This window comes from Myodes glareolus, chromosome 2 (assembly GCF_982192425.1).
Source record: "Myodes glareolus chromosome 2, mMyoGla1.1, whole genome shotgun sequence".
Lineage (NCBI taxonomy): Eukaryota > Metazoa > Chordata > Mammalia > Rodentia > Cricetidae > Myodes > Myodes glareolus.
Window position 1 is genome coordinate 33,671,557 of NC_142027.1, and position 26,388 is coordinate 33,697,944.

General features: G+C 33.3%; 1 protein-coding gene across 3 annotated transcripts in view; it reads left to right on the forward strand.

Moving 5' to 3' along the window:
- Positions 1 to 26,388, forward strand: part of Cadm2 (cell adhesion molecule 2) — a 947,889-nt gene that overhangs the window by 649,623 nt on the left and 271,878 nt on the right. For 2 of the 3 annotated variants that reach the window (XM_087899672.1, XM_087899675.1), the window contains exon 2: positions 745 to 771. The exons of the other annotated variant lie outside the window; for it this stretch is intronic. In XM_087899672.1, the coding sequence (XP_087755798.1) occupies positions 745 to 771 (27 nt within the window). The remainder of the gene's footprint in view (positions 1 to 744; positions 772 to 26,388) is intronic. 3 annotated transcript variants of the gene reach the window in all.

The following is a 26,388-nucleotide window of genomic DNA, read 5'->3' on the forward strand; positions in this document are numbered from 1 at the left end:
GCATTTATGAAGACTACCTCATATTCTGTCTCTTAAAATCTTTCTGTTTTGAAATATTCCCTGAACTGAATGTGATTGTTTTGTAGAATTAAGAACTCAGGTTGAACACACTATAATTGTTTTTTCTCAACATTTTGACTAGCTGTGGATTGATATAGTGGTCTCTGTCTTTTGCAAATTTAAGTTCTTGAAGCCACATATACTCAGGATAAAAAAATAATAGGTATTCTTGCAGCATGGGTATTTAATTTAGTAATTAAAGCTGTGTAATTTCAAGTTTTTGAACCTACAATGCATGGATGAATAACCAAAAGTTTCCAGAATGTATTGAGTATATGATTGGTGAAAAAAAGGTACTCAAACTACACAATCTTATTAATTTCCCTTTATAGGTTATGTGTTTGTTTTTAAAATAGTATTAAATACACTTAAGCCATTTTTACATATTCTTTAAATGATTATTAATTAAAATATGAATTAAGAAAATTAAAGAATAAAGATGATTGTTCCTTATAAAGATTTCAATGACTTGTTTGGGATTTGCTCTTGAGTTCTTAAGATTATTCAGGAATTTTAATCTTGGACTAACAAAAAATGACATTCAAATTTCTGGTTTTTGTTATATGGTCTTGGTCTTTCACAACTTTGACTAATAATAAGAAAATCTCTGCTTTTCTAACTGAGATCTGTCTCACATCTAATGTGTCTCTTTCTTCTTCTTGTGCAACCTTTCCTTGGTATCAGCGGCTGCATCAAAAAGTAAAGTCAAAGGTGAGCTTTATTCCATTCTGCATGATGTGTGACTTTTCAATTTCTGCTCATTCTTCTATTGTCTCTTTAAAGATGAAATCACTTCTATGGGTATTCTTTTGCTCTGTGTCTTTTTATAAATTTCTACAAACATGAATACATTATTTAAAGATTTAGTTTGTGATGCATGGTCGTATTTGCATGGTGGTTGCAGTGTTACTTTTTAGCACATTATTTTATGAATTAAAGTGCTTTGCTTAGATGAATTTTTGCTTTATTTATAAAATTGAGAATAAGATGAAATATACCACATAAATAACATTAATAGAAAATAGGGTGAAGCTTCATAGAATTAAAGTAAAATCAAATGTTCTAAAAATTAAATAGTTTCTACTCTGAGATTCTATTAATTGATGTTCTTTCATTTTATGTGTAAATTTAGTTTATCTCTAAAAGATATATTAAATATGATGTCATGTTGCATACATTTGGTCAATGTCAAAAATGTCTCCCCAAAAGAACAAAAATTTGCCTTAATGTTTTCAATCATTAATGAGTTTGAAAGAACCCAAACATATGTAGGATAGTGTGTGATAAATATAAAATTTATCCTTTTCACTTCAATGTTTCCTGGAGTTATTGATACTATCTAAAATGCTGTATAGGCTGGCATATAGCTCAGTGCCAGGATGATTTCCTAGAAGCACAGGCCTTTCATTCAACTCCAAGTACATATATACATAACAACAACAAACAAAACAAAATAGATGAACAAATACCCTTTATTTCTCAAATACTAAAGCTAGCTTGTTTAAACTTTGGACTCGGGTTCTAGTGCTATAGTTTAATTATCTGGTTTACAACAATAATTGCTGCTTCTTACCTCTAAGTTCTAGAAATCTTTACAATTATTCTGAAGACACATTCGTTTATAGAGCCCTATGGATATAGAGATGAGAGGCAATCCATTGCAGCCTGTCTCCTAAACCCTTAGCCTGCTTCCTGTCCCATTGGATGTGGCTTCTGGAATAGTCACATAATTTTCTGAGTGGTTGGTGAATATTAACAACAAACATATTCACAGTCCAATAAAAGTTACGCTTGATAATGAGTTTATGCTCATAAACTTTTAAACATAATGCATTTTATAATAAAAGATTACAAAGTATGGTTTTAACAAAGAGCAATTAAAGCAATTTATAGTAATTGTTATAATTAATTGTGGAGAGTAGCATGGAAGCATAAAGAGGGTTAGTTATGGTTGGAGGTGTTCGGGAATGGTGTAGAACATGAAATGGTTCTCGAGGATGGAAAGGAAGTGCACATAACCTGAAGTTTAGGGTAACTAAAGTTATGGAATCAGGCATGAGAACAGTGGATTGTAATCAAGAAAGAGGTCATTTTTAACTGCACACTGCATGTTTGTCTAGGAATTCAGAAAAATAAAGTTGAAGATTCTCCAACAGGAAATGGAATGATGGGGACAATCATTGATACATTATCAACAATCCTGTTGGATTAATCAAGTATTTACTGACTTAATAGTTCTCAAAAATAACTAAAGCTATAGGACAAAAGATAGAGAACTTAAATGTAAGAAAGTAAGCACATGACCAAGAAACACAGCTGTAGATTATACTCCACAGTAGCTGGAGTTCTGTAATTCAGGCACGTTTCTGTGCTGAGTTCAGTGATTCCTCCTCCTCCTTCTTTATTGTTCTGCATTAACAACTTTGTTTATCTCCCCTCTCTACTTCTCTGTAAGTCTGTATGGAACCTTGCTGCAGTTTGTTCTATGCCCATTCTATGCATGAAAATGATATTATAAATGGCAAAATGAGACATTTAGAATCAATTATACCTCAGAATCACAGTAATTGACTTCTAAATTGTTTAAGAAAGATATACATTTTGCTGGCAGTAATGTTTTATATGCATTACATTAAAAATGCACACAAATGTAAGCAAAAAAATCTGCCAGTACCTGACGTCTGTCCCTTATTTTTCCACACAAAATCCTATACTTGGATACCTTTTCACCCCATGGGAAAATATCTAACATTGAGAACTACTGATGACAAGAAGAGGAAAAAATGAGAATTAAATGTTTCCACTCAAAATAGTGGACTCTTAAGCAGCCCCTCCGTGTATGTGGCATGCTAGTGATACACATTTTGTAAAGACAGCACACAGGTTGGTATCTTCAAAAATGCCAACTAGATAGGCCTCACTGACCTCCTGCCTGCAAAACACCCATAGCAGCCGCCTGGAAGCATACAACATGCAAGAACATGCTTTTTGATTTTGTCTGTGTTCTGTGCTTGTTCCTGAAAGTTTACTATTATAATAATTAAACTATAAGAAAAATTAGAGAAAGATGGACATTAAATGAAGATATCTGACAGAATTGCTCCACAAAGATAAACATGTCTGCGGAAAACTACACAAAGCTATCCTCTGTCCTATGTGCACATAAACACACACCTGAACACGTATGACTAGGTGTGCTAACTAGAACACTCACACATACATACATCTATACTTATGAACTTGTTTCAAGCTAGAATACACACATGAACATACATGCAGAGAGAGAGAGAGAGAGAGAGAGAGAGAGAGAGGAGAGAAAAGAAACAACTGTGAACAGAAGCAAAGCGACAAACAGCAGACGATATGAAACTTAAGAGCCTCAGTGCTCGATTCTCTTTGCTTTCCATTATCATAATGTTTTTGTGCTCATTAAATAAGAAAAGCCTGAGAAAACACAAACTGTTGAAGCAGGAAGTTTTGGTGTCAGAAGCTGAGGAAACACTAACAGCATTACATCTTGGACCCTACCTAACGCATTTCTGAAGCTGTATTTTCTTTCTGTTTTGGAGATGGTGACATGACTGGTCTATTTAAGTTTTCTAGAAAAGTTTCTCTTTTTTATATCCATGGGTACTAATTAATATAATCACTGTTTTTAAAGTTTTTTACACTAATAGTCTCTGGTTCAATAGTTATCACTATCTCCTTGTAAAGTCTTTTCATTATAATAGTAAAAACTATTTTTTTTATTTTATCCTGCAAAATTGGATTCACCACAGCTTCTTATAGCAAGAGCATCTTAAAATGCCTTTCACTTCCCCTCCCCTACAGCCCTCATGGCACTTATAGGCACTTAGTTATCAAATTGTCCTGATTCTGTCCCCACAGTAGCTTTTATGTGAATCTCTTGTCTTCAAAACATTCATTCCTCTGAGCTTGCCTGGAGTTGTTTTTAACTAGTTTCCTGCTTAATTCTCAACCCAGTGCAGTCTACTCTGCATTTGTATATCATACTGAATTTTAAATAGGATCATCAATGCTTTGCCACTTAGGAAGATAGAGAAAGAGCATTCTGGAGAATTCTCAAAATGAATTTGTGTAAAATACGTTTCATCTTATTATTGAATTATACAAATTAGAGCAAATTTATCTTAAATTAATATTGTTTTATAATATTATAATTTTAATAATCTGAATATAGAAAAAGTATTTTACTCTCTAATTTTCATTTCTTTTTTTCTATTCAAACTTGGGCAAAAATAGAAAAGATTTTATGCCATTTCTAGCACAACAGTATTTAGGTATTGTTTTCAAAGCAGATGCTATAACTCTTAGAATCATATTGTCATTATAAAATGCTCAGATGTAAATTAGCATAATTATTCTGATTTTCCAAAAGAATTAAGAGATACAGCAGAGTTCTCAACTATCTAAATTAAAATGTATATATTGTTTGAAATGGAAAGTGGCAACTATATTTAAATTTGCTTAATTTTGGATTACTCATACTTAAGATAATTTCATAATCTTAGTCTCTGAATGTGTATTTGAATATTATATGCAATCAATATATAATATTTAAGTTAAACATAAGGGTACATAAGACTTTAAGTTTAAAACATTGTTTTGCCGCTCCCATGGTTTGCCTTAGGTGGAACACAAATATTTTATTTTGTGTTATAAGGAGACTGTGCAGGTTAAGACTTTTATTTTCAAGACAGACACAGGCTGAACCCTGTTTTAGCAATATGTGATGACCTGGCAATTTTTCAAGCTTTTCACTATAGTCAGATTCAAAATTAGATTGGTCTACCTACTGAAAGAGATTAATATGGAAAATTGTACAACCTCTTAATAAATTTTATTTATTTCTGTTATATAACTATCACTCTTCAGATGGCATCTCTGATAGGAACAAACAAATATGAAACAGTTGAAGACATGCTTAAAAATGTTTTTGAGTATCAGCTGAATTTCATGGTCACAATGACACTCATAATGTTATCATCATTATAAACTGAGATGACTCCTGAACATATAATGTCAATAATCCACTAAGTAAGCAGTCTATCTTTCTTATTTTTATATCTAAGGTTAAATTGTATAAATATCACAGATAAAGTTAATTTTAACTCAAATCAAAGAAAAATGAGTATTATTATTATTATTATTAAATAGTTGATATGACACTTAAAATATAAAATTAACTTGTTTTTCATTATCAGTGAAAGGACAATTGAAAAATAGAAGGCAGAACAAAATTTAAGTACTTCTATAAATCCATGCTTAATTTTAACTTAAATGATCTCCTCTACAGTTTCAAAACCTTCACCAAAATAACTAATCAATAAACAACTTTTGAAGCTTGTGTTTATTTACCCATAAAAGGCTGAGCTAGAGAAGCAAATGAAGTAGGTAAACACATGTAATAGAATGGTAAAACATCTTATCTTACTGTGATTTACAACCACCAAGGTTGTAAGTGATATTGAAGTGTGTCTTTCTACAAGACAATTTTCCTTATGTACATCCCAGGTAACCTTACTGCTCTAAGATATTTATTAAAGAGAGTGCTATACACAATAGAGAAATGAATTTTATGAGGATATAATCTGATACTAAATAATATGTCATCAATTAAAAATCTGAGAATAATAATTTAAGAAACTAATCCTTCTTGGAGCATAGTGTGGATCTTGCATTAAAGATTTTGTCTTTGTTTTCTAAGTCAAATCTCATAAAAACATTCTGAGATAGGTGGATTCTTCTTCCTTTAAACTGTTAAAAGTAAGAACAAAGACTTAAAATAATTGCCTAAGGTTGCAAAAGATTGAGACAGAACAAAGATGTCAAACAAGACGAGCTAACTATAGACATCAAGTTCTAATCTGCTAAAAATTCTAATGCGACAATGCTAATTCTCACTTCAGTTTTTCTAAATATTATTTAGTATAAATGTAGGTCTAGATTTACTCAGGTAGGAGTAGAGCTCAAAGTGAGCATGGATTGATTAACACAACTGCTTAAATGCAACAGTTACAGAGAACATATTTTCAATGTACATTTGTTGTTGTCTTTAATTTGAGAGTTTGCTTCTGTGTGCATGGGTGCATTGCCTACATGAATTTCTGTGCACCACATGCATACCTGATGTCCAGAAAAAGAGAAGATGATTTAAGAACCCCTGAAACTGGAATTATATGTATTTTTGAGTTACTCTGTGACTGCTCAGAATCAAATTGGGGTCCTCTGGTAAAATAGCAAGTTCTCTTAACAACTTAGCAATCTCTCTAACTCTCCCCTGTATTTTATATTTATAATTCTGGCTTTATTCTGTTTTCTACATGTCTCATTCATTTACTTTCTGATAATTATATTGGAAAATTAATAAGGTAATTTTACAATTAGATGATGAATTTTCTAGATACACTTCAAGCATAGATAATATGATATGCCAAGTTCAGAGCATCAAAAGACTATACACATGAAAAATTAATCTTAGGTGACTAAATAGACAAAAAATAGACAAATCTTGTTTATTCTAAAGTGCAGCTTCATTCAGTTTAGTTTGTTACAATTAGATGTTGAATTTTCTAGATACACTTCAAGCATAGATAATATGATATGCCATGTTCAGAGCATCAAAAGAGTATACACATAAAAAAATAATCTTAGGTGACTAAATGGGCAAAAAATAGACAAATCTAATTGATTCTAGAGTGCAGCTTCATTCAGTTTAGTTTGTTTTGATTTCTTGCTGTGTGGAGATGTTGACATGTACTTCTATTCTGGTGTTTCTCATTTATTTCTGTTGTGTAACTGTACTGTTCATGTTGCTCAATACAAATTAGTCTGGCTCCTGAAAGATGGAGCCCTCCAGGTAGTCATTCCATTTGCAAGTCTAAAACAATATTATATTTTACAGAAGTTAATGGAGCTGTAATTCCTCATCCTTTCTGTCTTCTTGAATATAAAATCAGGCATGAGCTTCCCTGTACGGTGGATGAAGAAATCAATTGTGACACAAACTAGGGCACAACTTTGTATGGCAATTATAAGTTAGTTTAAGCTTTTGTACTTTATAGTCTCCTGTAAACCATAAACAAATAATTATGAAACCTTTTCATGTAGTCTATATAGGTCCCAACATAAAAGACATGGTCTGCTTCTATTCAATTTCAGCCAGTTTGTGTAATTCTATTATGCTAATAAAAGAATATTATGCTTATTTAATAAAATCCTATAGCCCTTAAGCTGCAGCTATTGCATGCGAGTTTAGAAATATTGTCATTAAAAACCCATGCTTTGTTTGGTTTGTAAGTTTCCAAGCAGGAGTAGTCTATGATGAGGAGGACACAATGATCTGTCTGCAGGAATTAGTTGGAGATTTTAGCAACAAATTCAAAACAAATGTTATAAGCTCAAAATTTTAAGCATACTAAAAATAAGTGCTACTTTATACCTTAAATTTGACATGGCACTGCTTAAATATTTTAGGAGCAATAATTTTCCAAGGCACAATAATATTTTTCTCACTAGTGAAGCACATTGTTTTAAGCTATGGAGAACATTATTCTGCCTGGCTTCTAGTATTTTATCTTTTATTTACTCCTCTTCAGTCATCTGTAAAATAGAGATAATATTATCAATGTTGTTTGCTTTACAGATTTATATTGGTGGGAAAGAATGCATGAAAATTCCCTTAAACATTTAATGGATATCTGGGCAGAAATAAATGTCGCATAATTACTGAGACAAGAGCCTTAAGCTCGGTGTTGAAAAAATGTGACCTCTGAACTGTGACCCTGTCAAAGACTCCATATGGTGGACTTTATAATCATGAAATACTTTTTATGCTTTTTCTTATTAAATACCCTTAGTATTAATAGGATGGCTAATGTATTTTTTAAATTGGTGACTTTATATTGAACTACTGACCTATAAATTTTTGTCAGTTTATGATAAAATATGGAAATTCCACAAATTCTAAATGATAGCAATTTATATCCCACAACAACAAGAATAAAAAGCTCTTCAAATGAATAAGCAAAGCTTGAGAAAAAGACAAAAAAGCTCTTGATTACGTTCTTAGGTATACCATGAAGTTAGCAGATGAGAAAATGCTAGCAAAGAGATGTAAAAGAACTGTAAAGCAAACAAAGAAAGCATTTTCTAAAAGGGCAAATGATCCTCCATTAAGTAAGAAACTCTCTTTGGTGTGCAATAAATGAAAATGAAGAATTCACCATTGGATTTAATGGTGATAATTTTGGGGGAAGCCTAGTGATTAGTCATAAATTATCCATAAAAAATAATTTAACAGCGCTAAAACAGTGTCACAAAGATACAATGAGATTCAATTTCGAGGACTAATAACTGAAACCTGTCAAAGAATAATGGAGGAAGGTTTATTCAGGAGATAGTATGGCTGGGTATCAAATGCTTCTCCAGAGCCATTGTATGGAGTACTAGTCACTAGTCTATAGAATCACAGATATGTCATCCAACTTTATGTAACATGAAAAGGGCCTGCTTGTTTGGGGTATCTATCTCGCCCGGTACCCCACAGCCAGCAAGCCCCAAGAAAATCACATAGAGATTTCTTTAAGTTGTAAAGCTGATTGGCCCATTATCAGAGCTGTCTAGCCTCTTATTGGCTAACTCTCACATCTTGATTAACCCCTTTTTCTGATCTATGTTAGCCACGTGGCTTTTTCAGTGGGGCAGTTCATATCCTGCAGCTTCGGTGGTCTGGGCAGGAGTGGGAAGAATCAACTTCCTCCTCCCCAGAATTCTCCTGCTCTCCTTGCATTATTTTCATTTCTTGTCTGGTTTCCCTGCCTACACCTCCTGCCTGGCCAATCAGCATTTATTTAAAACATGATTGACAGAATATAGACAATTCTCCCGCACCACCTTTAGAATGAGAGACCAAGGAAAAGAGTAGAAGTGAGGAAGAAAACCCTTAAAAATGAGGCTAGTCATTGCTCCTCTCTTCTGTGTGTGTGTTTGTCTTTCTCAGTCACCATTATGGGGTTACCCTTGACTCTCACAAACATGATGTTCTGTCATATAGACTCAAAGTCATAGAGCAAAGCTGACAGACTGGGACACTTTTGACAATGAGATAAAATTAATCTTTTTTTTTTAAAAAAAGTATAATGGCATTATTTCTTCTACTCTTGGTGTTTTTTAGCTGAGTTCTTTGTGGAGGGTTGAGCTCTCCCGAGCCTTTCACTCCAAACCTCAGGTTTACTCAAGGAGAGACCATATGGTGCATAAGCAGGAATCAACTAGAGTCAGGACTAACCTAAGAGAATGCTTGCTGTTGAATGACTGCAAGGTCATACTAGAAGTATATTATTTGTTGATTTTTTGCTTTTGCTATTTTAAGAGTAATAGAAAATTTAAAAGAATACAAAGTTATACTATAGAAGAAAAATAAATTTGAATTCCATTTTGGAAAATAAATTAAATAACATCTTTTTAAAACCAATTCCACATTTGATATTAGCTAAAAAGGCAAGAAATGTTCCTAAAGTACTTGTTGTTTAAACTACTGATCTTCATCTATGAAATAATAAAGACGTTTCAACACTACATTCAGGTTGTAGGGAAGCATGGCACACACTAGTTCATAAAGGTAGGAATACGCCTAGGTGATATTTCTCAAACACCTCCATATTTAATTATCATTCTAGTTAAGTTTAGTACTGAGGAGGATAAAAAGAGTTCTGTGTACTCTTAATCTGACACCTATTCCGAATGAGATTATTATGGTGATACAAATATGTATCATTAAAAAATGATTAATTTTCAATTTTATTGCCCATCTTTGTCAGGTATTGAGTTTACTTTGTATAAGTGTGTTATTCAGATATAAGACCAGTGTAAAGTTTGGGTTTATTAATCATTAAGTATTTTGTGAAATTATCTTCCACCAGATTCAAAATAATCTTGAGATAGTATGTCATGTCTTCAGGGTGCACAACTAAAGTTGTAGACTATCTGTGATATAGATTCAGAATTATAATATATAATATATAAGATTACCACAGTATATCCAAAGAATCAAAAGCATGGAACTGTCTACACATGACAATATATGTATAACTTCCCCTAGAGACATATAATGTTTCTGTGCAATCTTATTTTTTGTTCTTTAAAGAATCAAAATTACCTTCTCAGCAAATAAAAAAGTTATTTTTCATCAATGAAATGTTTTCTTTGTCACAAAATAGTAGTATGATGTAGATTTAGGTTAACTATAACTAATGTAACAAAATTTAAAACTCATTACAGGCTTTGGGTAGTGTTGAAAATGACTTGGCCATTTCTGTTGTTCGAATGCTATTTAATCCATCATTTCTCATGGTTCACATAAACAAAGGGCATTTCTGCAATATGAATCAATATGTATTAAATAAACAGGCACTTAATGAACATTTTCCATGTTTGATTCAATGAGCATATTTTTCTTCCTCATACTTTCACTATTTTTTATATTGTCTTATAAATACTGCAGAAAGATTTGAAAATTCAAGTTAATAAAATAAATTTTTGTTATTTTTAGGACAATCCTCAAAATAAACCAGAAGGAACTATATAACTTGAAGCCTAATTTATACCAAAAGGACCCTATTTGAAAGCCATAGTCATTCTATTTTACAACCACAGGAAATATATTTGTGACATAATATATGACTCACATATAATTATTATCTTTTAGTTTCCCAAATAATTTTTGAATTTAGGCCTTAGTAAAAAGTAAAGACTAGATGATGTATTTTGTAATTAAATTAAAAAACCTTAATGGACATATGAGACTCTGGTGTGGGAGAATTGTCTGTATTCTGTCAATCATGTATTTTAATAAAACGCTGATTGGCCAGGCAGGAAGTATAGGCGGGTCAACCAGACAGGAAGTAGAGGCGGGGCAATGAGAATAGGATAAGGCTAGGGAGGAAGAAACTCCCTCGGCCACTCCTGTGCAGATCACTGAAGAGGCAGCATGTAACCTGCCCAGCTGAGAAAGGTACGGAGCCATGTGCTAACATAGATAAGGATAATGGGGTAACATAAGTTATAAGAGTTAACAAGAAGCCTGACCTAATGGGCCAATCAGTTTATAACCTTATGGAGTCCTGTGTGTAATTTCTCTTTGGGATTTGCCGGCTGTTGGGGTACCGGGCGGGACGGAAACCCCAACAAGCTGGCCCTCATGCTACAAATGGCACCAACGTGTGGACAACTGTATCCACATAAAGCCTGAGACAGCTTGGGAAGTAATTCTAGAACAAAATAACAGCATTATGCATGGTTTCTTGGTAGCAGCAATTTCTCGGGTCTGCTCTGCTTGCTAGAGGCAAGCAAGTGCCCTCATCTAAGAGAGGCTTCCTGACTCAGCTTTAGCTGCAAAACCTTGCAGCTCTTTTAAGAGGTCCTGCCGCGAAGCACTTAAATGGTGTTGATGAAAAGCTGAACGCATGCTTTTCGGGTTTTCAGCAATAGCAGGAAAAAAGCTGCGCTGTTTTAAAATGCCGGCTTTCTGGGCTGTCCTGTCAGGGCAATCTCTGACTCTTTCAGACAGGCAGTCCTACTGAGTGTGGTCTGTGAGCAGAATGCTCCAGCTTACTTGCTAACAAGGACCTTGAAACACCATAGAGTTGTGGCAACAAAAATGGCTACAGCCAGCACCTCCTCAGAGCTGGAAAGTTAAGGATCTAGCCTTCAAAGCCACGGCTTTCCGTATTGCTTTGTAAATTAAAGGCTCATGTGGTCAAAAAAGAGAGATATACAGTAAAGAGAGATTCAAAGAGAAAGAAACCCTCTAAATGGTTTACAGTATGTTAAAAATATATGCAGGCTAAAGGTTAAAGTCTTTAAAAATAAAAAAGAAAGAAAGGGAAAAATAGGGTGTGGTGGTACACACCTTTAATCCCAATGCCTGAAAGGCAGAGGCATATTGACCTCTGTGACTTCAAGGGACAGAGGTAGAGATTGACCTCTATGACTTCAAGGTGTGGTAGCACACGCCTTTAATCCCAATGCCTGGAAGACAGAGATAGACAGATCTCTGAGTTCAAGGTGTGGTAGCATACACCTTTGAGCCCAGCACTGGGGACACAGAGACAGAGGGATCTCTGTGAATTCAAGGACAGCCTGGTCTACAGAGTTATTCCAGGACAAAGATACACAGAGAACCTGTCTCAAAAAGTTAAAAGTAAAAATAAAAGAAATAGAGGTTGAAATAAAGCTACATAAAGATGAAAAATACTCAGAGAATCTTGATACTGTATGCTATTATGCTCTCTTTAAATTGTTTGAATGCTGAGGAAGGTGAAACAGCTGCTAAAAGACTTTTGTTTATAAATGCTGCAGAATTAATCCAAGATAGACATTTTGAAAATAACTTGGCTTCAAACCTGAAGTCAAAAGGTATGTTACTTTGGAGAAGAGATTTTGCTTTTGTTTCCACAGAAAATGAGAGGCTATGGATTCATTCTGAATTAAGAAAAATCAATTTTGATCAAGGGAGGCCACCTGAAAAATCTCTGACAGGAACAGATGGCCCAGATGTCTAAATTCTACATCCAAAACAGATTCAAGACTGTCGCCTGAGATGATCGAGACTCACAGGATACTCCAGACAGGACTTGATTATAACCCTAAATTTTCTTTAGGTCCCCATAAGATTATCAGCGCCCCCAACCAGCAGGAAGTAACCTGAAAAACTACGCCCACATTCCCAACAAATGGACTATGGGTATTTTCCTTTGTTTAAAAAAAAAAAAAAGAGGGAAATGGTGTGGGAAAATTGTCTGTATTCTGTCAATCATGTATTTTAATAAAACGCTGATTGGCCAGGCAGGAAGTATAGGCGGGTCAACCAGACAGGAAGTAGAGGCGGGGCAATGAGAAAAGGATAAGGCTAGGGAGGAAGAAACTCCCTAGGCCACTCCTGCGCAGATCACTGAAGAAGCAACATGTAAGCTGCCCCCCCCTGGAAAAGGTACTGAGCCATTATGGCTAACATAGATAATGATAATGGATTAATATAAGTTACAAGGACTAATAAGAAGCCTGACCCAATGGGCCAATCAGTTTATAATCTTATGGAATCCTGTGTGTGATTTTCCTTGGGAGTTGCCGGCTTTGGGGTACTGGGTGGGACAGATACCCCAACAAGCCGGCCCCCGTCATGTTACAAGACTCAATCATTTAGATAAAAAAAAGGTGGATGCAACTTCCACAGGAATATATGTTTATAATCCACCAAAAATAGTGTGTGTTAAGGTTTTGTATAAAATCATTTCAGAGTAATAAGAATAACTGTTACTGTCCATTGAGTCTTCTATCAGAAAGGTTTTAAGGCATAAAAAAGTGAAGGGTGCGTTATTAGGTTTATATTGTGCTATTAAATTTTGACCTGTTCTCATTTACATGCTTCAGTAAATATTGAACAATCAGAATAATGATGATTTGGTTGTGGAAAATTTTCTTCTCTACTAATTATCTTTTATGGTAGATTTGAGTAAGATAATAATTTTTAAAGTGGCAAGGAGATAAACACTCAAATACATCTGTATTGGTAGGATTTAGATAAATTTACCATAATTTCTTTTCTTTTAAAGTTGTCTGACTATAAGAATCTCATATATATTGTGTAAATATATATATATTAATAAGTATATTGCAATCAGGATATATTTTTAAAATAAAAATAAATTACCTGCAAAAGAAAGAAATGATGCAATTATTGAAAATTTGCATAAAATCCAAGTTAAATTCATTGAAATGAATGCATTATTAGACAGAACTTTTATTTTAGAAACAATACACCTTATAATTGTTATGTCAAAGCATTAACCAGTAAAAAAAACTTGAAAAAAATTAATAATTGCTTAAATATTATAAAATATCAGATAAAGTGTGAGGTATAATCTTCTATTGGCACTTTTACAAAGGAAAAAGAGAAGTCATGTAACAAGAATATTAAAATATGGATTTTTTTGATCCAGTAGTGTGACATATCATACTCCAGTCAGTACTTATTACAATATCCGCTTTTCCTTGAGTTGCTGAGATTAATAATCAAAGGACAGATATGAAGAGCAGTATTGAACAGTTTTCTGGGAAAATGATTTAGCATCTTCAGCTAGTTTTGCATCAGAAACAAATGCATTATGAATTACATTGTTATATGAGATAAAATAGACAAATATAACTGATATCAGGGCTCAATACCTAAAGGAACACCATTAATTACAAGTATACATTTGTTGATAACATCTCATTTCCAAAGGAATTTGTTAAAAAGTCTATGTAGTCTTTTGATATCTGTAAATATAATAAGCTTTTACATTCATTTTATATCATGGAATAGCTTAATCTTGAATAGCAAAACAAATTCATATATTTTTCACTGATATATTTTACCCTAGTGAGCACCATAATGAAACTCAGCCTGATAGCTTCAATAATACATCAATATAATATTGCATTAATAATATAATGAACTTTTAGTTTTAGTACGTGGATGAAATGACTTGCATTTTTCAACATTAATTTCAAAGCCTTGTTTAAGTGACCAGTTATCTTGATCTAAAGTGTATAATGACTCAATTTTTCTAGTCTGGGGCTTTAGCTTTTACTATATATTGATCGCCAACATAATTGTTCTCTTCCTCCTGTTCCTTATCCTCCTGTTTTTCTTTGGCTGTAAAGAACCTGAGGCACTACTCATCCTCTCCTTGGAAGTCTGCTGTTTGCCACCAGAGCACTCAGGTTTTCAAATTACTGGATGAGTTCTCATACTAAAGTCAGAGTTCCATGTCCCTATATTATCCACCACAATTCACTGTTCTTTCTCTTGCCCAAAGAACCCCATTGTAACACTTCCATCAAGAAACTTAGATCTAACTTTTCTTTTTTCTTGAATTTTAATGAACTCTACATTTTTCTCTGCTTCCGTCTCTGACTTCTTTCCCTCAAATTGATTCCTCACATCAGTGCCAATAAGTTTCCATTTAAAACAGTTTCTTTGTTTAAAACTCAGCTCTATACCCTTTTTTATCTAGCATCTTTTTCCTCATCAGTCCAAATAAGCATTGGGCATTCTTGTCTAGACAGGCATTATCTTTGTTCTTTGTCTTAATGGACAGACATTTCTGTTCCCAAGGACCTCTCAAGAGTTCACATCCTGAGATCCCGGTTTTTCTCATGTGCTTGAAGAGAATCATTCTATGAACTTTAATGGGGCACAGTTATCGGGATGTTCAGTGTCCTTGACAATTTTATACTCATTTGACTTGCACATCTTCAATAGTTTTGATGTCATCTTATATTTCAGCATAACAAGATTTATCTTTACCAACAGTGGCCGTGTTTGTTTCTGAAACCTCTGTGTAATTGCAACATGCATTAGGGCATGTCACTTGTTCCTGTCCTAGGGGATTTATTTCTCCCCAAGAGAAAAACAAAAATAGAATGACTTTTGCCTTTCATTACTAAATAAGAAGCTATGCTACATATAGAAAATTCCCTACCTGTACTACTACTATGTTATATAACTTCAGATTAAAAATCAAATATCTATGCTTCTCTTTCATTGGTTGTTATTTTTCTCTTTCATTCTCTGAAGAAAAAATTGAGATCAAAGGACACAATTCATTTTAATTTCTATAACATATACTAAACATAGAAAAAACATAGTAAATTTGTTAATCTAAGCAAATAGTTTAATTATTGTCATTGAAATATTTGAAGGTCATAAGTTCCATGTATATTAAATATCTTCACTAAGCAGAAGTCAAGCAACTGCATTTGATTCTCTTAGCGGTATCTAGAATTTTCACTTCATATTTCTGAATTGCATAATATAAGAATACCCATTGTCATATGTGTGATTTAAAATCAGTCTCTTGGTATATTGTATCATTGTACTTGCCCTCTTGGAGTCTGTGAACATTTACTAGGATTAGCACTGGGAATGTGGTTCCTATGTCAAGTTACAGGCATTTGCCTGCAACGATCATCTTTTACATTCAAGCGAGTAGATTTCACCTCATAAAGCATGCTATAGATTTTTTGCAGCTATCTCTTTCTGCATACATTAACCTTTCTATAGACCTGATATCAAAAGTTATGACAAAAAATATTCTACATAGGTCAGTAATGACAGTGATCAGGATGTTGTCATCTCCTCAGCCATGATCACCTGAAAGCACATTAAAATCAAACACAAGGCAAGTGGTAAATTAAATTGAAAGTTTTCACTAACCTTTCACCACTTCAATTTTAAACTTTATCATATTATTTTTAATTATGACTTTACTGAGAGTAATAATACATAAACAAATCTAAAGCATAACCAGAAGCCTCAGGAAACATGTTTTTGCAAACAGATCCATTATAATGGTATTAATTTATTATAATTACTCTTCTGTATGTCTTAGATATCCTATACAAAAAAAATGTATTTTTCCATACTAAAAAACTAGTCACTTACAATTAGAATTTTATTGACTCACTTAGCAATCTTGCAATAGTCTTCCTTATGAAGATAAATGAATATCAACCTTCCCAATGGAGCATATTACAGCATATTTTCTGAAGCTGTTCTTGCAATGTATACCTATTTGGGCCACCATGCCCGGCTAGAACACTTCTTCAATTCCTACCCACTACCTATTTTTTACAAGTTATTTTAGTTAAAAGATGATATTTTTCTGAAATTATTTCCATCAGACTGCCTATTATATAAGTATTTCATTAATCCAGTTCTTTCTATAATGCAAATGAAATTCTCTTTTTCACATATACCTATTTCTGCAAAGTTACGGACTGATTATTTTTCAGTCCTCTGGTGGTTTATGTAAATAACAATAATTAAAAACCTGGAAGTTTCATCTCTGTTCCCAGTGGTATCCCACTAACCTTTTATTCAGCTTAGAAAGTTTCTATCTATTGCTGACTTGTTTTTCCCTTCCTACCAGCAATTTTCACCCTACTGTGATCTTCATCTGATTTCCTGACTCTTCCTTGACTTAAGAATTAATTATTGAGATGTATCAGATACACTTTGAAAATGTCAGTGTATTTACTTGTGTTTACTAAGAAGTGGGGTTTTGCAGCTAACTCAATATTGTAGCTGAATTTCAAGCAGTATGCTTCCACACATCCTTCTTATGTGCAACACAGGAACATAATACAGATGATCAGTCCTATCTCCAAAAATGCTCGCGCTGTATAAGGGCGTTTGTCTCTATCATTTTAAAGCAGAATGTTTATCTTTTCATTCAGAGCTCTTTTTTCCTCATTGAAACTTTAACAGTTTTTACAGGGCAAAAAAACAAGGCAATGAAAGTTCCAGAGGCAAGAGCAGACTTGGCATGATTAGGATGCAGGAAGTCTGGTAGTGTGAAGCTCAGGGAGGCACTATAGGGGAAAAAAAAAGAAAGTCAAGCACGGTGGGAGGAGATGAAATGATAGATACTGCCAGACCAGTGTCTCAGTTATCATATGGGCACTGTCTTTGCTCTGGTGCAGCATGGCAGCAAAGGAGAGTCGTGGTCTGCTTATGAATTGAGAGAGAAATTTGAGTCGCTGTGTTGCTGTGTTGTTTGGAGCTGGAAAAGATTTCATTTGCTTATATACATATTCACATGCATGCACACACACACATGCACATATGCATGCACGGAGGGGGGAGGAAGGGAGAGAGGAAGAAGAAGAAAAAGAGAGAGGGAAGGTAGGGATGGTTTATTGATGACTTTCAATCACATGCTACTGTGGATTTGGTGAGATGAAGCTCCATTTGGTGTGAATGGATAGCCAATTAGAATTTATTGCAGAATAGTAAATGAATACAGAGAAAGAAAAAAGTCAATTACTTCCCTGGTATTTTGGCCAGTATAAAATGATACGTACCCCAAAGGCATGCCATTTTCCATTAACTAAGGTAGAGAAGACTATAAGCAATAAAGTGCTGGGGCTAAGTATACCTGGATAGTATAGTATAATGAGGTCTTCACAAATTCTGAGAATGCCTCTACCCACAGAAGTTATAATGGACAAATACATGAGACAACTCATCCTTCATATCTAATTTATACAGCCAGGTTAAAGTGCTATATAGTAAAACATTGCATAATATATTCAAAAGACATGATTTTAAATGTATATATAAGCCTTAGCATATAATTGGATATTTCATAGCCTGATTAAACAAAACATTTTTCAACTCAAGAAAGAGATATTTAATTTTATTTTTTCAACATACAACATACCTTAATTTTAAATATATTATGATATAATCACGTGTTATTCAAACAAATTACTATGAATTTAATATAAAGGATAAAATGCTCCTTTAAAATGCTCAAGCTAAGTTGACAATAAAATTATGGAAAGATAACAGTTTTGATGAAATCATATTAATATTCAAAAATTAAAATCTCATCACGTACCCAGGTCCTAGTCAACAAATATCACCGAAAAGTCACATCAATTTGATGTGATGGCTTCATACAATAGCGTTTTGGTTTCTACAGACTTCTTGATTACTGGTTGTAATTTTTTAAGAGAAATTCAAGAATTTTGAATTGTCATTCTCATAACAATGAATGATTAATATGTTCTCCTCCACAATACACTTAAAAATGCACACATGTTATAGTTGTGTAGCTTGTTCTTCTTGTGATACTCCTAACAGAGGGAGCAGAGACTGTCTCTGGCTCTGTTACCTGTTTGCTGGACCTTTTGCTGTTAGTGGGTTGCCTTTTCCAGCCTTAATATGAGAGGAAATGACTTGTCTTGCTGTAAGTTGATATGCCATGGCTGACTGATACACATGCAGGCCTGCACTTTTCTGATGGGAAGGGAGAAGGAGTGGATGTTGGGGGAGACTGTGAGGAGAGGAGGGAGGGAAACTGTGATCAGGCTGGGAAACATTAATTTATAACAATAACATAAAATATATTTTATATGTTAAATATTTCAAGAAGAAACTATCATCTGAGAATATAGCAGGTATTTAAATAACATTTGATTCAAATTAATAAAATATTCAAAACTAATATCTGTTTCTTACATTCTCAAATTTTAAGATTATTCTGCTTAACTACAAATTTATTACCAGTTTCTACTACTGGTATTAATATAAGATTATCTCTAATAATAAATGTTGGAGAGCCATGAATATGGATCAATGAATAAGAGTGCTTACAGTGAAATATGAGACACTGAGCAAAACCTCCTCAAAAATCACACTGTAACAAAGCAAGGTACTGTCACATGCTCCTCTAACCTGTAATGTTAGAAAGAAAAGAGGGTGAGGGAAGATGAGGGGTGTTGTCCTAAAAAAGAGTTCCACAATATCCTGGAATGGAGTATTATACAGATTTATTTATTTAGGAATAAACTCACAGTAAAGGTAGCGATCCACAGTTTTCATTGCTGCTGGGTCCCATCTTTGGTACCATTGTGTAAACAATGATTGTCCTTGCACTTCCCAGCTGTCCATACCCAAATAACTACTCAGAAATTATATTTACCATAGAATTGGAACCACAAATCATTTTATTATATAATTTTACTTTATACAAATTGTGACAGAATAACTTCCTAAATGTGAGGACAATAAATCATGTGGGTTCAGATAATTTGGAAATAGTAAATCATTATTCATATAGAGATGTTCATACTGCATTAAAAATAACTTACACTATTAAAACTTAGATGTTTTTCCAGTATAAATAAGTTTTTATTCTCTACTTAGATGGAAATGATATTTTGAGTAAAGTGATTTGAGATAATCAGGATGACTAAGAAAGCACCAGCAACGTCGAGGAACAGGGGTAGAGCAATATTCAATAATCCCAATAATAAAATAAAGACTAAAATCAATGCTCTCCAATGTACATTACAAAATTTCAGCATTCAATATTTAATGTAAGTTTATAAATAATTATAACTACTCAACCTTCATCACTGAATTAGATTATCAGTTGCTACCATAATGAAATTGATGCTACAGTTTTGTCCTTATTGTTTTGTTTCTTGTTTTAGTTACCTTAAAAATTATTGCAGGTAGGCAGGCAGGGATGTAAAACTTTTATCCTTGCTCTTTAGAGGCAGAAGAAAATAGATTCTTATGGGTTTGAGACCATCATGATCAACATAGTGAATTCCAGACTATCCAGGACTTACAGTAAAAGTCTATCATAAAAGAAATTTGTAATAAATTGTGTGTTGGTGGATAGCATAAATTGAACCTCATATCAGAGGGCCAAATAGTGGATATATTGAAAATCTTTCATATAAACTAGTTTTCTATACAATATGATTAAATTGTTATTTGAATAAAAGGAATCTATTTTTTTAAAAAAATGGTATCCTATGTAACATCTTTTCTTTACTTGAAAACTGTATTCCACAAAACTCTTTATAGATTAACTAAGAACTATCTCTGACTCAACTACTACAGAATATATTTTGGGAAGAGGTGTATTGTTTCTCTACCAAACACTTAAGAAAATTCTCTTAAATATATAAAAGTATTCGCCTGCTATACTCTTGTAAATAGGTCTCAATATTGGTAGATTTTAAAGAGAAAGCACTGCATAATTCATTGATATTCTTATAATCAATTTTATCTTATTTGTGTCTAGACAGGCACTGAGAAAAAAAGAGCAGCATTGCCAAATAGATATCCAAGGAGGCAATGTAGCCTAAATTGCCCTTGCATCTCCTTTCCAGTCAATTTGCTTCTCTACCTAGGTTTCTGATGGTGATTTGTATTTGTGGAGGAATGCCACTTCTGCTGAATGCTCACTTATCAGAGTCTAACAAAATCAGAGTCCTGGATGTGAAGAGGAAAGTGGAGATGAGAAGAGCATGATTGTACCCGACACAGTACCCATGGCTGAGTTTTGTATAATGACAGACTTTCCTTACACATTTTACTCATCCTTTCTAAGAGATATTTTTATCCTAAAGTACACTGGGGTGGCTTTCCTTTGTTCCATCTATAAGTGAAGGAAGCCATCTAGTCTCTTAACTTTCACAAGATGTGATTATTCTTGATTTGATGTTCTTTATTTTCTCAAGCTGCTGAGAACTTTACTAGTAACTAAACATGCATCTAACCCTCTGTAGGTATTTCATATGTCTCACAAATAGAGGCAATAATTTTGAAAGAGATCATGCAGTTTACTCCAGTGAAGGCAACCCGAGAAATGCAATAAAATGAAATTAATAACAATAATAAATACACAAATCAAGCATTTGATAAGTAAAGGTAATGTTCAAAGCATGATTTGATTCTTGTCTCACTTCCCATTTATTAGTTCAAAAGAAAATACAGTTGTTGGGACAAGAGAGAATACTCAAGAGATTAAAAGGCTTGGTAGAGGTCCTGAGTTCAATTTCTAGCACCCACATGGTGTCACTAATCTATAATGAGATCTGGTGTCCTCTTCCATTGTGCAGGCATATATGCAGGCAGAAGACTTTATACATAATAAATGCATCTTTTTAAAAAGGAAAATAAGTTGTTACATATTTCATTTTTACAGAAATATTTTACATGGCTAGTTTTTTTACTTATAGTTCACTTTCCCAATTTTTTCATCTTTAGATTATTAAACTCTTTAGTGAATTGTAGATTAGCATTTTATAAAATGTCAATTTCAAAATGACTGTGGTATGCTCTACAATAAACACAATTTAGGATGTAGCTGTATTTCAAAACATTTTGTAAAATATAGTATTGAAAAAACAACTATTAGGGAAATTGTGCAGTGAAAAATAGACATATTTTTTTCTTTAAGCTGTGTGGCTAAATGTAGAATGCATACTGCAATGATAGCAACTATCCCTGTGCCTTCTTTCAGTGTTTCATAAAGAGTTCATAAAATTTAATTTGATTTTTCTACAAACCAAATGTCTCATAATTCTGTTATTACTTTTCATGTTAAAGTGCAAATTCTCTCTTCTATTTTGTAAATATTTTGGTGCAGGTGAAGATATATGTTATATTAGCTTTATATGGTTGTTGCTACTGTGTGTAACCTTTGTGTATTGCTGTTTAAATGCTTAGAAATACTCTGTATTCTGATGATCAGAAGGAGAGAAAGCATCAGATTGCACTATTCAATTGCAAAGAGTTTCCTCTGATTCATAATATCATTTTGTAATTAATAATAATTAATAGCATTATTAAAGCAAAAGTATATAATGTAAGACAATTCTTCTAAAAACGGAGTCTCATTGTGCAGAGTTTAAGAGTCTTCAACTTGCTGGGTAGTCAAGAGTGGCCTTGAAAATAATGATCCTCCTTATTTTGTCTCTTGACATCATAGGTATGTGGTACCACACAAAACTGACATGCGACTTTATTTACACTTTGCATAAAATGTAATATTTGAAAAACTCCGTATGTCTTGATGTATTTTTCTTTTGAATGAGTTTATTTTGAATTCAGGTCAGTAGGCAAAAATGCAATTAGCTCACCCTCTTATATTTGATTTGTTGAGGTTCTCTCTCTACTTTCGGCAAGTTTGATTGGTCAATCTCACTTTAATCTGAACTTGAAATTTGAGATAGTTAGGATTCTATAGATGGTAAGAAATACAATCATCCTTCATTTCCACATCTTCTCATATTTGAAGCACATGCATTTCACTGAAGAACTGAGTAAGAACAACAGTTACATGGTGATCCTGTTATTATTAATTCTTACATTATTATTTTATTCTTATATTTGAAAAATAAGACAAAGAAATAGAATTTTCAGTAGAAAATTTCACTAACATAAGCTAAAATTATCAGGCATCATGGTATACTATCATTAGCATTTGATGTCTGGTGTTATAACAAACAAAAAAGTTACAGCATTTTAATGAATATTATTTTTCTATTGACTTAGCATTCTTTGGTCCTTCATGCTAACCATGAGCAAGCTAAAAGAGTAAAAATGTAACTTCACATGAAATATCTTTTATCTCATCGTAGACTTCAAGCGGTTTAGTAAGAACTTGATTTATGAAAAGTAAACATTCATAACTTTCCTTCTCAGAAGATTAAACATTGGATTTAAGACTTAAATAAAAGAATAGTTCAATATTAACTAAAATAAGCATGAAAGATCATTTTTCAGAAATAATTAGCCAGGAGCCTTGAGACTCGGGAAGAAAGAATGTGGGTTGAATTCGAAGACAAAGGGCATAGAGGCATGTATTGGGAAGAAGGCATGGGAAGCGGCAGAGATGGGGGAGTTGCTGTGGTCCTGGTCATAGTGTTAGTGGAATGATATTTAACATAAAAGTACAGTGCATGAAAAATCCTCAAAGAACCACGTTTGGAAAAGAAACAAAGACGTTTTAAATAAAAATAAAGTGAGACCAATGCAAATTGCACTTTATCTTACCAATGGGATCAATTTTTCAGATTTTTAAAAATATTTTGCAATGTGTCATTCAAAGATTTTTTTGACAAAAGGAAGTATATTATTCCTGTAGTTTAACTTTTTTAAGAAACAAATTTAAATAATTATACCTCATGAAACATTTCAGTTGGTAAACGGTATCTCATTTCTAGTCTCATAATTTATTGAAGTTTTATTCAAAATATATATTTTTGACAGTAGAGTCTTGCTATCATAAAACCAAATAAGTAAACATTTGGTACATTTTCAGAGAATATCCAATTTAAATTACCTGAAATAATATAAACTTCTTGATTTGTACATCATGCTAGCAGTGAAATTTTATTATACATCTCTAATATGTATTTGTTGCCCATAACCTATAAAACACTATATGATACATTTTAAAGTATTTTTTTATTTTATTCTATTTGTATGAATATTTTGCCTGCTTTTATGTCTGTCTGTGCACAATGTGTGTGCTTTATGATGATGGAAATCAAAAGACATCATCAGATTTTGGAACTGAACTTATAGATGGTTGCTAGCTACCTTGTGTTGCTGAAAACTAAACCTGGGCCCTCTTCAAGGCAAGTGTTCTTAACTGCAGAGCCATTTCTTTAGCTTCCTTAATGTATTTCTTCAAGAATCATTGGAACACTTGGCAGCCAAGACCTTCAAGCATCAAAGCCTATCCTTTAAACAAAACCCATTATAAATATTGTCTGCCTTTACTTTTCAGCTTTTGATAAGGTCTTGACTACATATCATTAAGGAAGTTACTTGATAAGTGTATCCTTTTGCAACAATTGTCTTTGATCCATCATAAAGACTAGTATGAATAGCATTTTTTTATGACTACCACAGTGTCATCAGAGAGCCTTCATCCAGTAATTGATAAAAACAGATACAGAGACCTACAACTGCTAAAGAGAGGGAGGAAGGAGTTAGAGGGGTCAAGGGCATCACACAGGCACACAAACAAAAAAAAAACACAGAAACAACTAACCTGGCTCAAAGGAACTCAAGAGAGTCTAAACAAACAACCAGAAAAACTTTATGTGACCAATCTGGTGCCTCCACATATATGTGACAGTTGTGTATATTGTTGTACTTGTGGAACACCTAACAATGGGAGTAGAAGCTGACCAAACACTTTGGTTGGATCTTTGGAAACTGTTCTTCATAAAGGATTTCCTTGCCCAGTTTTAATACAAAGGAAAATGCTTAGTCTTATTGTAATTTAATATGCCTTGCTTTGTTGATACCCATGTGAGGCCTGACCTTTTCTGAATAGAAGCACAGAGGAGTGGATTGAATAGGGCTTGAGAGAGGGAATGGGAGAAAAGTAGAAAGAAGAAAATGTGGTTGAAATATAAAATAAATAGACAAATACGTTTTAAAAATTAAAATCTTAGGTGGAATGAGTCTATCAGGACTTCAGCAAAAATAAGATAATATGCAAAGAATAAGGAAAAGCACAGCACTGTAAATATGTAGAGTATAGAAAGGTTATGGTGACAGAGCAGTTTCTCAAGGTTATGAAAAAGGAGACTCTTATTAACTTTCAACATGAAGAAAAAAGAGGGCATACAGTGAGATTCATAAGTAGACAGACAGATGAATGCTTGATGGGCAATAGATAGATAGATAGATAGATAGATAGATAGATAGATAGATAGATAGATAGATAGATAGATAGATGAGATGTTTTTTTTGTGTGTGTGTGTGTGTGTGAAGAGACAGAGGGAAGAAAGGAAGGAAAAAGAGAGAAAGACAGATAGACAAACAGCTATCTTCAAATGTGAAATTTAACAACTTCAATGATAGTTCTCATCTCCAGGTTTGGAAAACTTACACAAAGTCCAGAGAATGACATTAAGTAAGTCAGACTGTCAGGGCTAAAACAATGGAAGGATTTATGGTATGATATATATCTTCACAGAAAACTAGCAGATAATAAACTCAGGGAAGGCTTTTATTTGTCCCTTTTTCACACATGTGTGCTCACACTTCTGTGTGAGCTTGCACACGTGGTCAGACATATACACACATTTTAGGATTTAGATTTTGATTATGGTTAAAAGGTTTTCTTGTTACACAAGAGGAGTGAAGGTAAAGAATTGTAGAGAATAACATTCACTAGTGTCAACAATCAACAGACTCACCTATACCATCTAACGAAACTTTCTGCTCCATCTTTGCATAAATCAATAGCCTTACATATTTTTAATCCTAAAATGAAAGTGTTGAACATGCATTATGTAAGTGTATAATTAAAATTATAGAATAATTGCATAAAGATTTTAGGCCTTCATTTACTGAATACAAACAACAACTTGGAGGACATTGGAGAATTAAGGACTACAAAGAAAATCATTATCTAAAACAGAGGCTTGCAAACAAAGAATATTGTAATAATACAGTGTACACTCTCCAGGAGCCATGGTTAGCTAGTGCCTCACTTGTATATACAAATAAAACATATTTACTGAGATGTTTTTGTAATGCAGCTGCACAGGTAGGCAGATCTGTTTCTCATGATTGATGATAGTGTTTTACTTTTTAACATGACAGAATTTGTTTAAAAAGAAACAAAAGCAATATAAAACCACAGTGCTTGCAGATATATTGGAAGCTGTCCTACATACCACAGGTGCATAGTGTTTATACCATAGTCCAATGTAGTTTAAAAAATATTGAGTGCTGTAGTCATTAGAAAAGAATCCAGACAGCCCTGTATTCGAAAACACAAGAAAGAGAACATTATAAAGTGACGCTGGTGGAGACAAAGAACTGCAAGAGGAAGGGGGAATGTATGATCACTTGCTGTGCAGAGACAATTTTCAGATAGAGTTAGGATGGGAAAAGAAAGAATGATTTGCAAGAGGAAAAAGCAA